Source organism: Saccopteryx bilineata, chromosome 2 (genome assembly GCF_036850765.1).
Source record: "Saccopteryx bilineata isolate mSacBil1 chromosome 2, mSacBil1_pri_phased_curated, whole genome shotgun sequence".
Taxonomy (NCBI): domain Eukaryota; kingdom Metazoa; phylum Chordata; class Mammalia; order Chiroptera; family Emballonuridae; genus Saccopteryx; species Saccopteryx bilineata.
In genome coordinates, this window is record NC_089491.1 from 75,474,560 (window position 1) to 75,488,734 (window position 14,175).

At 34.8% G+C, this 14,175-nt stretch overlaps 1 protein-coding gene across 11 annotated transcripts in view; it reads right to left on the reverse strand.

Moving 5' to 3' along the window:
* Window positions 1-680: 680 nt before the first annotated feature.
* Window positions 681-14,175, reverse strand: part of NFIB (nuclear factor I B) — a 241,171-nt gene continuing 227,676 nt past the window's right edge. For all 11 annotated transcript variants that reach the window (XM_066257269.1, XM_066257264.1, XM_066257268.1 and 8 more), the window contains one exon: window positions 681-1,264. In XM_066257269.1, coding sequence (XP_066113366.1) covers window positions 1,135-1,264 — 130 coding nt within the window. In that variant the 3' untranslated portion in view covers window positions 681-1,134. The remainder of the gene's footprint in view (window positions 1,265-14,175) is intronic.

Consider the following 14,175-nt stretch of genomic DNA (forward strand, 5'->3'; position numbering starts at 1 on the left):
CCAGTTTGTAAACTATAAGCTTTACCCTTGTGACATGGATTTGCCTGCCTCTGTCTCTATAATGCAGATTTTATAGAACCTTTTGTACACCCTATGGGTTCTTGATGCAACCAGTAATTTTAAATAAATAAATTCTACCTCCAAGGAGGCTGCAGCTAAACCAACATAAGTGCTGTGTTTTCATTAATTTTTTTTCCCTCAAGCACGATTTGTCTTGATTCAATGCCGTTTTTATGCCCTCAAAAACTGAGGGGAAAATAAATTCATTCAAAATTATTTTAAATTCTTTTTTAATCCCCTCAATTTAGAGTCCAAGGGCTGAAGGACTTATAATCATGATTCCCCTTTAGATATAAATTTATAAATTGCACTTGCCTCTGTTAAGTGTTTCTTTTGTGGGGAAAATATTATATTAATTTTTACTGTTGCATGCAGAGATAACAATTCACCTACATAGAGGCATTTCTTCCATAGAGCCTTTGAGTTCAAACTGGTTTTTTTTTCCTTTTTTCTTTTTTTCTTTTTTTTCCTTTTTTCTTTTCTTAAGATTTCAAACTGGGTTAAACACTGGAAAAGGCTGGGTTAAGGGCCAAAATTTAATAAATCTGTACTGATAACTAAAGGCTACAGAGATTTTACATATTTTTTTTTAACTTTTAGAAATCAGAGTGCTTACAAAATGGCTGGCTCGTGGCTCTGTTGCCCAGCACCTCTGATGACGCCTCCTAGCCTTCGTTGGTGAAATAACCAGGAATAGTGATTCCATGCGTAAACAACAAGAATACTAAACCAATAAAACTAGCTTATCATGCAAATATTAAGGCATCTAGAAAGTCAGTTAAAATATATTGTCATAGAGACAGAACATCTATTTCCCAGCGGACTTCATGTAACAAAGGCTACGTTGCAGGGGCTGCGATCTACCATCAGTGAAATATCATCGACCCTTTTATGTCATTACAGTCTCAACCTTAAGGGAATTAGTGATTGTAAGTGCTGCGATTGCTGGTCTATTCTCTTCTTTCTTCAGTTTCTTTCCTTTCTCCCTTTTTGTTTTTTTGTTTTGTTTTGTCCAGTCTTCCTCTTTTCCACTTTTAAAAAATTTCTTAAACTATTGTTGTATTTCATTTTCCCTCAGTTGCTTGTTTCTGCTTGAAGGAAAGGTTCTCCAATTATGTTCAAACCGTAATTTTGGACATTTGCCGGTAGGATGGGTGTCCTATTTGATACTTGGAAAGGAACCAAGCTAGCCCAGGTACCAGGACTGTTGACAGGAGAGGGGGCAGGGAGGAGGGAAGAAAAAAAGAAAAAAATACAATGTTAAAATGTACAATATTAAAAACATAAAATCCATAGGCATCAAATTACTACTATAACTTTTTTAAATTACAGTATAATATGAGATAAATGTGCTAATTATACATTTTATAAAGTATACACACCACATGGTCTATTATTTATAGAAGGGAAGACTAATTGTGCAGCAGAAAATCCTCAAGTCGGGCTCATACAAAATTGTTGAACTCTGATTGAAGATGCTCTTTTTAAAATAGCCGATCTACTTTGTTGTAAATACAGTATGATTTTCTCATCCAAAAAAAAAAAAGAGAGAGAGAGAGACAGAGAGAGAAAGCAGCAAATCTATAATAGTAGCAATATAGTTTGCCAGTTATATCCTGATCTTGTTTTACTTTTAATTCATAAGCAATTCAGTCATAAGATGGGTTTTAATTTATTACCTGCCTATTGGTTGAATGAAATTGAAAGCTTTAATGAAAGTTATTTCTTTTCTCTTACAATAAGAAAAAAAATATTTTTCAGGAAGGCTAGTGCATAACATGTAATTTGAAATTTTAGCACTAGAAGCCTAGGCATTCCCTGGCCTTCCCCATCGTAATGTTACCACATCCGAGCTGCTCTGAGTTTGAGGAGTTTGGAGTGGTGAGCGGGAAGAATGCTGGAGGGAGTAAGTAGAAGAGAGATCTTTCTAGCCCTTCTCCAACCAACTTGAATTTCACCTAAGCTGAATTTCAGGCTGTTTAAGAAAATGTTTGAAAAACAGTTCTCTAATTGCTACTGGCATAATGTCTCATTAAACAATCACCACAGGGAGGAAAATAACACTAGATCAACATATCACAAAACAACCCCACACCACACGTTTTGGGATATACCTAACTGGACCTATTGTTTGTTTCAACACTCAACTCAGAACGAGTGTCAGTGAAGTAACAGCTGCATAAATAATCATGAACCAAGAAAACATCAAATTGACAATGCTATGCCCAGTTTTGTCATGGTCTGGCATGAAGACATAATATTGATGTTTTAAATTTCTTTTAGTACCCTCTATTTTTGCAATCATGAGGTGAGATAGATTATTATTGTAGTTATCCACATGGATACCCTTGTTTATTCATATTTGAATTCCAAAGATAAAAATACCTGTATGGAATATTAACTTCAAGGAACAATTTTGTCAGAAAAAAATGAAAAAAAGCTTAAATTAAAAAAAAAAAAGAGCTGGATATCTAACTTTGACTCTGGTGATACCTCTAGGTGCATATTTCTGAGTTAATATTTCAACAGAAAAAGTTCACAACAAACTCGTACACTCAATGGATTTTAGACAATAAGCTCCATGTTAACAAAGTCCATCTCTCTTTTTGTTCTTCACTTAATACAGTACCTAGCACATGGTAAATGTTTAATAAATTTTTGGATAAATAATTAAATGTTCCAAATTGCACCTGTGTATTTTTAAAGAGTGTTGCTCATAATCACGTCTCTTCCAGTATACATTGTGATTTTTTCCCCACACACACACTGACAATAACTTCTGCATTTTACGCTATTGATAGGAAAGAATATTACATGACAAATCATAGAATTTATTTTCTCCTCCACTGTACTTCCACCATATGTTACACAGTGTATTACAGCATTTATTACTTCACATCCTAATAATCTGTATCTATGACAATCTTACTGACTGAAAGGTAAGCTCTGTAAAGAAAGTGACCTTGTCTTATCAATCCTTACAGAGTCTGGCCTAGGCTGATGTTAATCATTTCTCAACAAATAAATTACAGAAATGAATATACATTATTTTTAACCTGAAATAGTAAGTGTATTTGAAAAATAATATAGACTAGCTTAAATTGATAATCCTTGACAGTAAAAGACAATATCAACAGCAGGCACATCAACAGGCATCCCATATTAAATGGCCTCATCTAGAAACTGCATACTTTAGAGCAGCGGTTCTTAACCTGTGGGTCGTGACCCCGGCGGGGGTCGAACGACCAAAACATAGGGGTCGCCTAAAGCCATCGGAAAATACATATTATATGTATTGAGAACCGCTGCTTTAGAGAAATAAAATATATTTTAATGATTATTAAAAGTATCATTAATGTGACTCCTTAAATGGAGACATCTACCAACTAATGGCAGAAAAGACAAGAATTCAGGGTTTATTTTGCAACAGCTTTCTTGTTCAGTTCTTTAGAAGAGAAACATTGTTCTTTGGAAAATACCCAATATTATAAAAATAAATCGATGTTATTGACTAACAGGACTCTTGTTACAAAATACCTAACAAATTCAATTGAGATGTGTATTTTAACCTTTCAAACCTCCCATCCTACATTATGACCATGTCAAAATTGAAGTATGCAATATATTTGTCAATACTGTTTATGAACCTTTGGGGGAAAATAAATTTCAAACATAAACACTATGCAGACCCCATATATAAGTTTTACAAGTCTCTCATTGCCAATTTGTAGGTTAAGTTCAGAACTATAAGGCACAGATATTTTTAGGGCTTTTTGGTAGTACCATTGAAAAAAATCTGGTAAAATGAATTCAATTTTAATAATAACATAAAGAAAAATGTTGAAACAAAATAGCCTAGATCATTTAATTTCAAGAGACAATGCCTCAAATTGCATAGTATTTTGGGTTTGTCAGAATGCTTTTTACATATTTAACTCTCTATAAATAAATGCCAATGATCACCAGTATGGATAAAATAAACACACATATTCATATTTATCTACATATACAAACTAGTTATACATAAACTGCTTAATAATTTTAATAATTTAAAGTCATTATGGAATGAGAATTATATGGATATTCTTATATTAAATCCAATAACCTGTGTATCTGTCCACAAAAAGATATGATAATATAATTGAAAGATTTCAAAATATCCAAGGTCAAATTAAACTAGTTCAGCAATATATCTCTAAGCATTTCAAACAACATGTCCTTTGTTTTCATTGCCAGATCACTTTATTTATTTTCTTTTTTTGGAAAACAGAAGATCAGCATGACTGAAAGTTGAAAGCACATATTTAGAAAATAAAGGCCATACCACTAAAAAAATCATATAAGTACTTTGAGAAAAATGAAGTGCAATAAAAAGATTTTGACAGTACCTTAACACAAAGCAGAATTCACTCTAATGATATCTATTCTATGTGTATAAAATAGCAAAAAAATAAAATAAAATATCTGATATCATGGGTAATATTTTCACATTTTTCTGACCAAATGTGTGATGTGGCTGTTCCAGAAAGGCAAGAAGCAAATTATTTTGCCTGGAAGATGCATTAATGTTAGTTGATAGTCCCGCTTCATTTGACACTGATCAAACTACCTCTGAAACACTGTGTGTCTTCTAAGCATCATTCTTCAAGAGAAACAACTCTATGGCATTTCTTTGGTGAAGACAATCACAGATAATGTCATTTGAGGAACAGCTAAGGAGAGACAGGGAAAACAGGACAGTTGAATTGGAAAGAAATGTAGACTACTGTTTGGTTTATGTGAACAGAATTACTCAGCACAAAGGGAAAAACTCCCAGAAAATAACCATGCTGAAAGCCTAATATGAGCAAGGTGCCATCTTAGGTATTTTACATATGCTAGGTTACTTAATTCTCTCAGTGAACTCTTGAATTTGCCAGTATTATCCCCATTTCACAGATCAGAAAACTGAGACTTAAGGAGCTTAAGTAACTTGGCCAAATTTACCCACCTACACCTCAGATATGAATTAATTCTGATTCCCATGCCCATTTAACTATATTATACTATTTCCCTGAAAAGTCAGAAATTGACCCAAAATTAAAAAAAAACATGTGATCAGAATTTTTTGAAAACAAAGTGAATTTGCTTCAGGAGAAGTGAATCTCCTATGCCCTACACAGCTGGATCATAAACCAGCTAATGCTGAAACAGACTTGTACACAGAATGTGTGGTTGATCTGAGTGCTCAAGCAACACGGACATTTGATACCTCTCTCTCCTCTGAAAACAAATCCAGTTGAAGTTCTATTAGAGTGACCCTATGGTGAGGATTAAGGGGGAAGAAGATACCCACGTCTTCCTTTTGAACATGATACACTATTTATATATTTCTTATCCGGGATGAACTGGATAACATAGTTGGTCTTCACATTTACAGGGAGTAAATAAACTCTATATCTTTCAATGGAAAAAAAAAGAGAATTGCTCTGAGCAAGTCAACATTTGGTGGCTGTGTTTTTTAAAATTATGTATTCTGTGATTATGCCTTTAGGCCAAACAGAATTGGGCCCTTAATGCTTAACTCAGTAACCATCCAAGAAACGTGGGTACCAAATCAAGTACATGGAGTCCTCAGTTGAGTAAGAAACCAAACAAAGTCAAAGGCTTCACTTCAACTATTAGTCTTAGGTGATTAACACAATAAGAGCTATTTCAAGAATAGCAAAATTTTATTTATTTATAGTCTGTGTTTATCTGATAATGGGTTGGCAACACATTTGTAAAACATTTTATAAAAATTTCAAAGTATCCAGTATACTGATACTTTTTAGTAATAACATCGCTCATTTAGGTTTTACACACTATTTAATCATAAGATTATCATATTTAGTAAAAAGATAGTAAGTAATCTTTCAAGAAGCTTACAAAAATAATATAGGAATGAAGCACAAAGAAGTACATATATTCATACACACCTCAACTGTATTAGTAGCCACATTACTTATAGGTAACAATAAAAATAAGCTATGGCCCAGAAAGCATGGAAAATAAATAAAATAAATATTGTAATTCCAAAGAAGAGTTTGTCTTTAATTCCTTTGCACCTGTTTCCAATATCCCCAAGAGGGAAAACTTTTCACTTCCTTGGCTAAATTCTATTAATTTTATTACTATAATATTAACACATATTATTATCTCTCCCAAAATGTACAATAAACAATTTTCCTTATTAGTAGCTAAAATCTGCCTGGAAAGAAAACAAAGGCAGGTTAATTAAGTACTAATTAAGTTAGAAACCATGCTGTCCTGCAGTGTATATGTGCACATTTGGACTGGCTACTTATGTCAATATACGTAACACAAAGGCTGCAGACAGCATCTTGTGAAAAAATGCTCACGCAGACCAGTGGAAGTAATAAATCGGTAGTATGTAAGTACTCATATATTTAAGAATTATTTTACATATAATTTTATATATTAAGAATATATTTAATAATTAATGTATAAGAACAAAGAAAATGGTACTTAATAAATGCTAGAGCATTTATATAGTATATGTGAAATGAGAGTTCCAGGAACTGTTCTATATGCCTGACCTACTTGAAAGCTTTCAATCTTCAAAACAAACCTATAAGGAACGTACCACTCTTTTTCTGATTTTACAGGTAAGGAAATTGAAGCTATGATGTTAAGTGTCTTGTCCAGCTCATATTGTTATTAAATATAAAAGCCAGGATTTGAACTTTAGCAGTGTGGGTCTAGGATCTATGTTCTTACCCACTGAACTTTACCTCTTTAATGAAACACACTTTACTTTTATCACTGGACAAGAATTTATATGATTCCTGAATTATATATGAGATTCTATAAATTAAGGTCTGTATCACCTAGATACACTGAAATGAGTTCAAACTTCAACACAAATAACTGTATTTTATCCCATTTCAGATTCTTTTCAGCTGACTGCACTATTTGCCACTGTTTATGTGTATACAGATGTGGGAGATGTGGCTGTGTATCAGTAATTTGCTTGTTGAGTTCCACTTCAAATGAGACCAGTCTAGAAGTAAGATATACAAAGTGCTTTACACAGATCTTGGATTTCTTTGATTTATTTCTCCCATTTTTAAAGCTCATTATTGCCATCTGAATGATTCTATTCATGCAAGATGACTTCTAGTGATTATTACTATTTATAATAATCTGCATCAGAAAGCTCCCTGGCCAGCTTTTACCTGAACTGCAAAGTACTCTTGTGGGCTCCCTGTAAAACACCAAATAGCATAAACTGCAGGTGGTTCATAGAATTATTGTAACTGCAAGCAATAGTACTTCATAGTAATGAAAGAGAAACGTATCTGTCTCTTAACTAAATAGGTAAATAGCCTTCTTTATTGCTACTCCTTGGGGACCAATGCTTTTGAAATAACATAAATGGTATGTTGTCATAGCTCATTAATTTATATTCAATTGTTTCAGATGCATTTTGTTATTGGGAAACGCTGGATTTGAATGTTAAGTTTACCATGTGTGGGTACTAGTTAGTGCATTTTCTAAGTAAAATAATGGCATATGCCAGTGGAATATTTTATATAGTGAAGAGCACAGGGCAAGAAGCACTCTTACGTCGGGGCCACTACAACTAAGTATAGTATTACATGTGTTCATTATAATTACTGTCATCTTTTAGTAAACACCTCTTACAAAATCCTAGCAGACCCTTCAGCAAGGCAATCTATCTACTTAAAAGTAATAGAAAGGTATTTCCTGAAAATGTTTGCTTTTGATGGAAGTAGGAAAAACACTCTTCCCTGAAATAGGCCAAATGAGGAGTTTTGTAAAAAATGATGTTTGATATTTTTCATGTTTTAGAACTCACAATGAAAGAAAATCATTATGAAGATGACTAATCACAAATAACTTACAGTACACACACACACACACACACGAAACAACTTAGGTAGCTGCGGGAGTTTTTAGTTAATTAGAAATATAGAAATATCAGGCTCATGGTGGTCCCCTGATCTCCCCCACAGACTGTACTGCAGTGGGAACCCTGCCTGTGGCTCTCTGGTCTCTTTCTCCAGGCTTCATTCGTCTCTATCCCTGGGATCCTTTTCTCTGCCTTTGTCGAAAGTGCTACTGCTCCCCTTATTAGCATATGTGAGTCTTCAACAGCAGACAAAATTCTCTACAAAAACAGCTTCCAAATAGTGCCTTTCACTAGAGAAAATCACCCAAGGCATACTAAGTTAAATAGAAATGTAAGTTTTACACCAAAGCAAAAAGCGATTTTTTAAATGGTTTTTTTCACTTAAAAGCTAAAATCAGTCTTAGTTGCACAATTTCATCTCTAAATTAAAAGAACTTATCTGTATCAGAATATTGAAGCATAAAATCACAAGTGATTGAGGAACTGAATGAGGTTCTGTATTATGCCTGCTATTCTGTTCATATGTGTAAAAAATAACCCTGCTTTTACATAAAATAAAATTGAACAAAGAAGAGAATAACTGCAATTTTCTACCATTTCTGAATACTCAAAATTTGTTCTTCAGTTTCTTGAACTTTAACAGGCTTATTTTTTTCTCTTGTAATTTGTTATTACACTTTATCTACCCACTCACATGCTTTGTTACTTAAGTATATATGACTAACAATACACTATATACCTACTAACAGCACCAGCAAACACAAGAATCAGAAAAGTTAAAAACTGGTGCGTTCGCTGCGGCTGAAGCTGATTTCTTAGAGACATCACATACATAAATATGGCACTTCACATAAAACATCTTCAAATAAAGTAACTGTTGACTATATACTTCTTTCATCGCAAAGGGTTAACCAGCAAGGTTTACATTTGGGAATTTTCTGCATCTCGCTCCTCCCTATCCCATAGCGCTGCCAAAAATCATCTGACAGGAAACGTAAGATTAAGTTTGTCCTACCTAAGCGAACAAAGAGTGCTCTGAACAGGCCACCGGTTTACTGCAGAGCGGGAACTTTTCTAATCCTGCTGGAATCTGCAGTGCTGCTCAGAAAATATCATGGCAAAAGTTGTTTTCTTTCCTCTGACATCTTGTCTCTGGATCATCTCATTTTGGTCACACTGAAGATCCTGCTGCTTCTCCCATAAAGGTTAACTTAAAGCTCCAAACATAATCATGTGGAAAATGGACATTATTGATTCCTATGGTCCATTGTTCCCCTATCCTAAGTCCCTGAAGTTCAAGTTCAATCTGGAATTACATCATGTCTGGTTTCTCCTGGTTACCAGACGGCTTGAGACGTGACCACAGCTACAGAAAAAACAAACAGCCTTCTTCACGCTTCGGCTCCCCTATCGATTCAAACGTAAACTTTTTTTCTTTCTCTCAAGTATGTTTCAAGTATGGAGCATGGTTAATTTAGAGATTAAGTTCCAAATTAGATTATCTAATGGCATCTTAATGGATTGCTGACCCATTTCCTGTGGGATGGCAGCATGCAAGTCTGGCTGGAATACAATTAATTTCTTAGGAAGTGTTCTGAAGAGTTTCCTAGATAAAAAGGAAACGTTGTCTTGTGCAAATCTTTCCTTAGAAATGGAGAAAGTTAGGCAAAGCTACAACAAATTCCAATATGTTTTTCAACAGCCAGATCACAGATACTGCCTATTGGTGAACACCATATAAGATTATTTTAAAGAACAATAACACCTTTATTTTTTATTTCATAACAGGTGCAAATATTTTTGATGAGAATGGAGTACTAGTACTTATTTTAAAAAGATTATTCAAATATAAAAAGCAACACTAGTGAGCAGCACAGCCCTGTTACCAAACAAGGGTCATTTGAAATTTTGGCTTTTGTGATTTTCCTCCTTGAACCAAAGATTCCTCAGTTCATTTACCTTATCAGCATTTCTATCATAGTCCCTGAGTGGTGCTAGGAACCCAGAATGGTGTGCAAAAAGTTGAACATTTTGAACACACTTTAGACCTAACAGCTGAAAAGGAAATTCAGCACTCTGAGAATAAAGCTCCCCTCCACACCAGAATTCCAGGAACAACCCAGCTGTTGTATTGTAGTTATGTGTCAAGATAACAAACTGAAAGCAGGAAATGCTAACTAGTGAATTCGTAGGGATGGTCTAAGTGTAATGTTGATATAAAAGTTAACTCTTAATATCACCGATGGATAGGTTACATACTGCCCTTACCATACAAGTACCATATGTATATTGTGTGTATATACCAATATATACACAACATGCATATGTTACACCATATACATACATATATATGGGTTTATATATAAGCATATGGTTTGCAAACCTATATTGAAAACTATATTGTTTAAATGTTCTTAAGTTATTGAGAATATCCATTTTACAAAGACAATTGTATGGACAAAGCAAGAAAAATGGTAGGTTCGGGGCAGTGTTATGCAAATAGGGCTGTATGTATGAAATGAATGCTATTTATTACTCCTTCCTTTTTGCTCTCCCTCTCCTGACCAACCAGATCCAAATAATCTTTACTGGCTGCTAAATTTCTCTAGGGAAATCAAGCAACTCTCTAGAATTGCAGTAATAAACGACAATTTCTTACAAAAACATGTGTAAAGTAACTACAGAATGAAGTATTCAACTCATAGAAAGGAACTGCTAACACATGTAACATGTAAAATAGCTGATAAAAGTCTCTTTGGTGCCATTCAATTATGGCATCAGCAGAAACACAAAAATCCTTCCAATTATTTCAGTAAAATCTTCATTTATTCATTATTTCAGAGGCTGAGCAAATGGTTTGTGTAAACATATCCTTCAGTAACACGCGCGTGTTTATTTTAGCCATCTGAAGGCTTCTTCAATGTTTATATAAGCAATCAGACACATACAGCCACTCACTTGTGGCTTTGCCTTTTCCTGAAAGGGGTGAAGGGGGAGCAGAGGGAATGAAACAATAAATCCAGTTTCTCTTTTGCATAAAGCACTCCCTCCAATGTTTTAAAATAACTTATGTTTATATTATTCTTGGATTGTCCATCAGCTTTCTTTTTCATTCAATTATATTGCTCTTTTATATTCAATAGTACAAGCTATGTTCTGGCTATAGTTTCAAGAAAGAAAGCCAGTTAGGGAGTTAACTGCTGTATTTGTTTATACCCACATAACTCACATATGCAACAGTATAATTTATCCACATCGGAGGACAAAGCACAGACACAACAGGAAGTACCCTTATGAACAACATACGCAGCTCATCACCTTTTCCCCTCCGAAGAGCTAAGTCCCTCCTGATTCAGCTCGCAGAAGTAAGTCCCTGCCCAACAGATTTCACTCTGGGTTAACTGTGATACCCGACCTTTGGGTTAGATGAGAAAAATAACACAGGTGCAAGCAACACACATACACACACACATTGAGCTAAAAAAAAAAAATTCTAAGGTCAAAACAACACAACACCTTCAGGTTTGGAACCTAATAAGTCTGTGAAAACTCTCAAAAAGTATGCTTTGGTTCTTAAGGGAATGGTTATAAGTTAGGGGGGTGGGGAAATTGGGTGGGGGTAAGGGATGGGGCGGGTGGGTGCCAGGAAGGAAAAGGATGGTGTAAATCTTCCAGCTTTGATAATATATGCACAGTTACCTCAGCACTGCCATTTTCAGCCCCTCCAAAAGGAGCTGCATTTTGACAAGGAAACACCTCTCTAGGAGGATTGGTATAGAGCTGAACAGGGGCGACCATGGCAAGTGTTTGTACAATTGTATGAGGAAACAAATAACAACAAGCAATCAAATCAAAATAAAACAAAGTGAAGCCAAAACACAAAGAAACTCCAAAACACCTTCTTTGGCTTTTCTACTACAAAGTCTCCAGGGATTGCCTTTTGTTAAAAACAAGTAACAACCGCAACAAAAATCACCTGATATTCTCTTTACTCCATTACAACAAAACTAAATTATTTAATTCTCTGGTTGAATAGATCTACATTTCTCAAATATTTTCAATTTATTCAGATAATGTTAAAGGTATCACAGATTTCAGATGTCTGTTATGTGCATTACATACAGTAGTGTTACAGACACGATTTTCTTTTTCAGTATCCTTTCTAGAAAGAGAAAATTGTAAACAACTACAGGGCACAAACTATAAACTATAAACAAATTATAAATATGCTGTGCCACAGCGATGGCTGATCTATTATTAAATGTAGACTCTACTTGTGCCTATTTTTGAAAAAATATAGCAAAGCAAAGCAAATTGCTATCTTATTTGAGTATTTTTATTCTGAACTATATGATACTTAGATTTTAAGAACGGTGAACATCTGTATGACTTCCAGCATTTGGGTCAGCCCACCATAGAGATTCAATTAATACCTATTGAATATATGAATGTGATACCTGCCATTATTAATTATGTGCCTTCTGAATTATGATTAAGAGAAGAAACAAACCAAAAGCTACCTTTTTACAGCTTTTACACTAAGGCCATTCTATATATCATTATCTACTAATAAAAAATTATCGTCGGCCTAGCGTGCGGAGGACCTGGGTTCGATTCCAGGCCAGGGCACACAGGAGAAGTGCCCATTTGCTTCTCTACCCCTCCGCCGCGCTTTCCTTTCTCTCTCTTCCCCTCCCGCAGCCAAGGCTCCATTGGAGCAAAGATGGCCCGGGCGCTGGGGATGGCTCTGTGGCCTCTGCCTCAGGCGCTAGAGTGGCTCTGGTCACAACATGGCGACGCCCAGGATGGGCAGAGCATCGCCCCCTGGTGGGCAGAGCGTTGCCCCATGGTGGGCGTGCCGGGTGGATCCCGGTCGGGCGCATGCGGGAGTCAGTCTGGCTGTCTCTCCCTGTTTCCAGCTTCAGAAAAATGAAAAAAAAAAAAAAATTACTATTTGAGGGGAGGAAAAAAAGACATCTTAACTAAATGAATTCTGATATTTTTCTGACTTCTTATCACCTAAAACTGATTACCACACCAATTTTTCAACAAGAAGGGGCTCTGTAACACAAATAATGTTCTAAGAACTGAGTTTGGTTATCATATTAATACACTCCAACACATGTGTTCTGTGGTGACTCACTGTCCACTCACCTTTGCTTTTTAGGGATATCAATTTTTTTCTTTGAAAAATATCTAGAAACTAGGTGCAGTTATATTTTAAATCTCCAATAATTTATTTCCTTATTTGGCTTTAATGTCCTTTAAATGTGCTATCCTGTTTTAGATAAGTAATATCAATCAGCAATCCACAGATTTGAAAGTTTACACATCTATAGCCACATTTAAAAACACAAGCACACTTCACCTAGTTTGCAATTCTTATAAATGGTAAGTTTGCAATTCTTATAAATGGTAAGGTTTGTATGCAGACATGTGTCATTTTGCTAATAGAGTATGGAATATAAGGAAGTTATTTAATAAAAATTAAATCCAAATGTAGTATTAATATGTCTATTTTACTTAATTTTAAAATACTTAAGATTATTTAAGTAAGACATTTTCATTGAATTTAATTGAGTATTAATTACTAAGACTTCAAGTAAGATATTTTGATTAGGCTTATCTTCTTTCTTATAAATATGTATTGCATCTTTTCAAGTGGAGGCATTACATAAGTTTTTTGGGGAAAAATATCAAAATATGTAAAAATGTATACATTCTAAAGTGGATGATATACCAATCTTTCAGAAGAGAAAAAGTCATATTGTATTCGTTTTAGGTAGTGTGTTAATAAAAACTTGAGTTTTTAAAACAGAGTTCAATTAATTTTCTTAGTTTTCACCTGAGTAAAAGTGATTTAATTCTTTTCGAATCTGCTCTTCGGCAGTTTCCATCAAGCAATAGGGAGATGCGTGGTCCATTGACAACTGATATCTAAGGACATGTTTTTTTGTTTTTTGTGTTTTTTTTTTTTTACAGGGACAGAGAGATAGTCAGAGAGAGGGATAGGTAGGGACAGACAGTCAGGAATGGAGAGAGATGAGAAGCATCAATCATCAGTTTTTCGTTGTGACACCTTAGTTATTCATTGATTGCTTTCTCATATGTGCCTTGACCGGGAGCCTTCAGCAGACTGAGTAACTCCTTGCTGGAGCCAGTGACCTTGGGTCCAAGGTGGTGAGCTTTTTGCTCAAGCC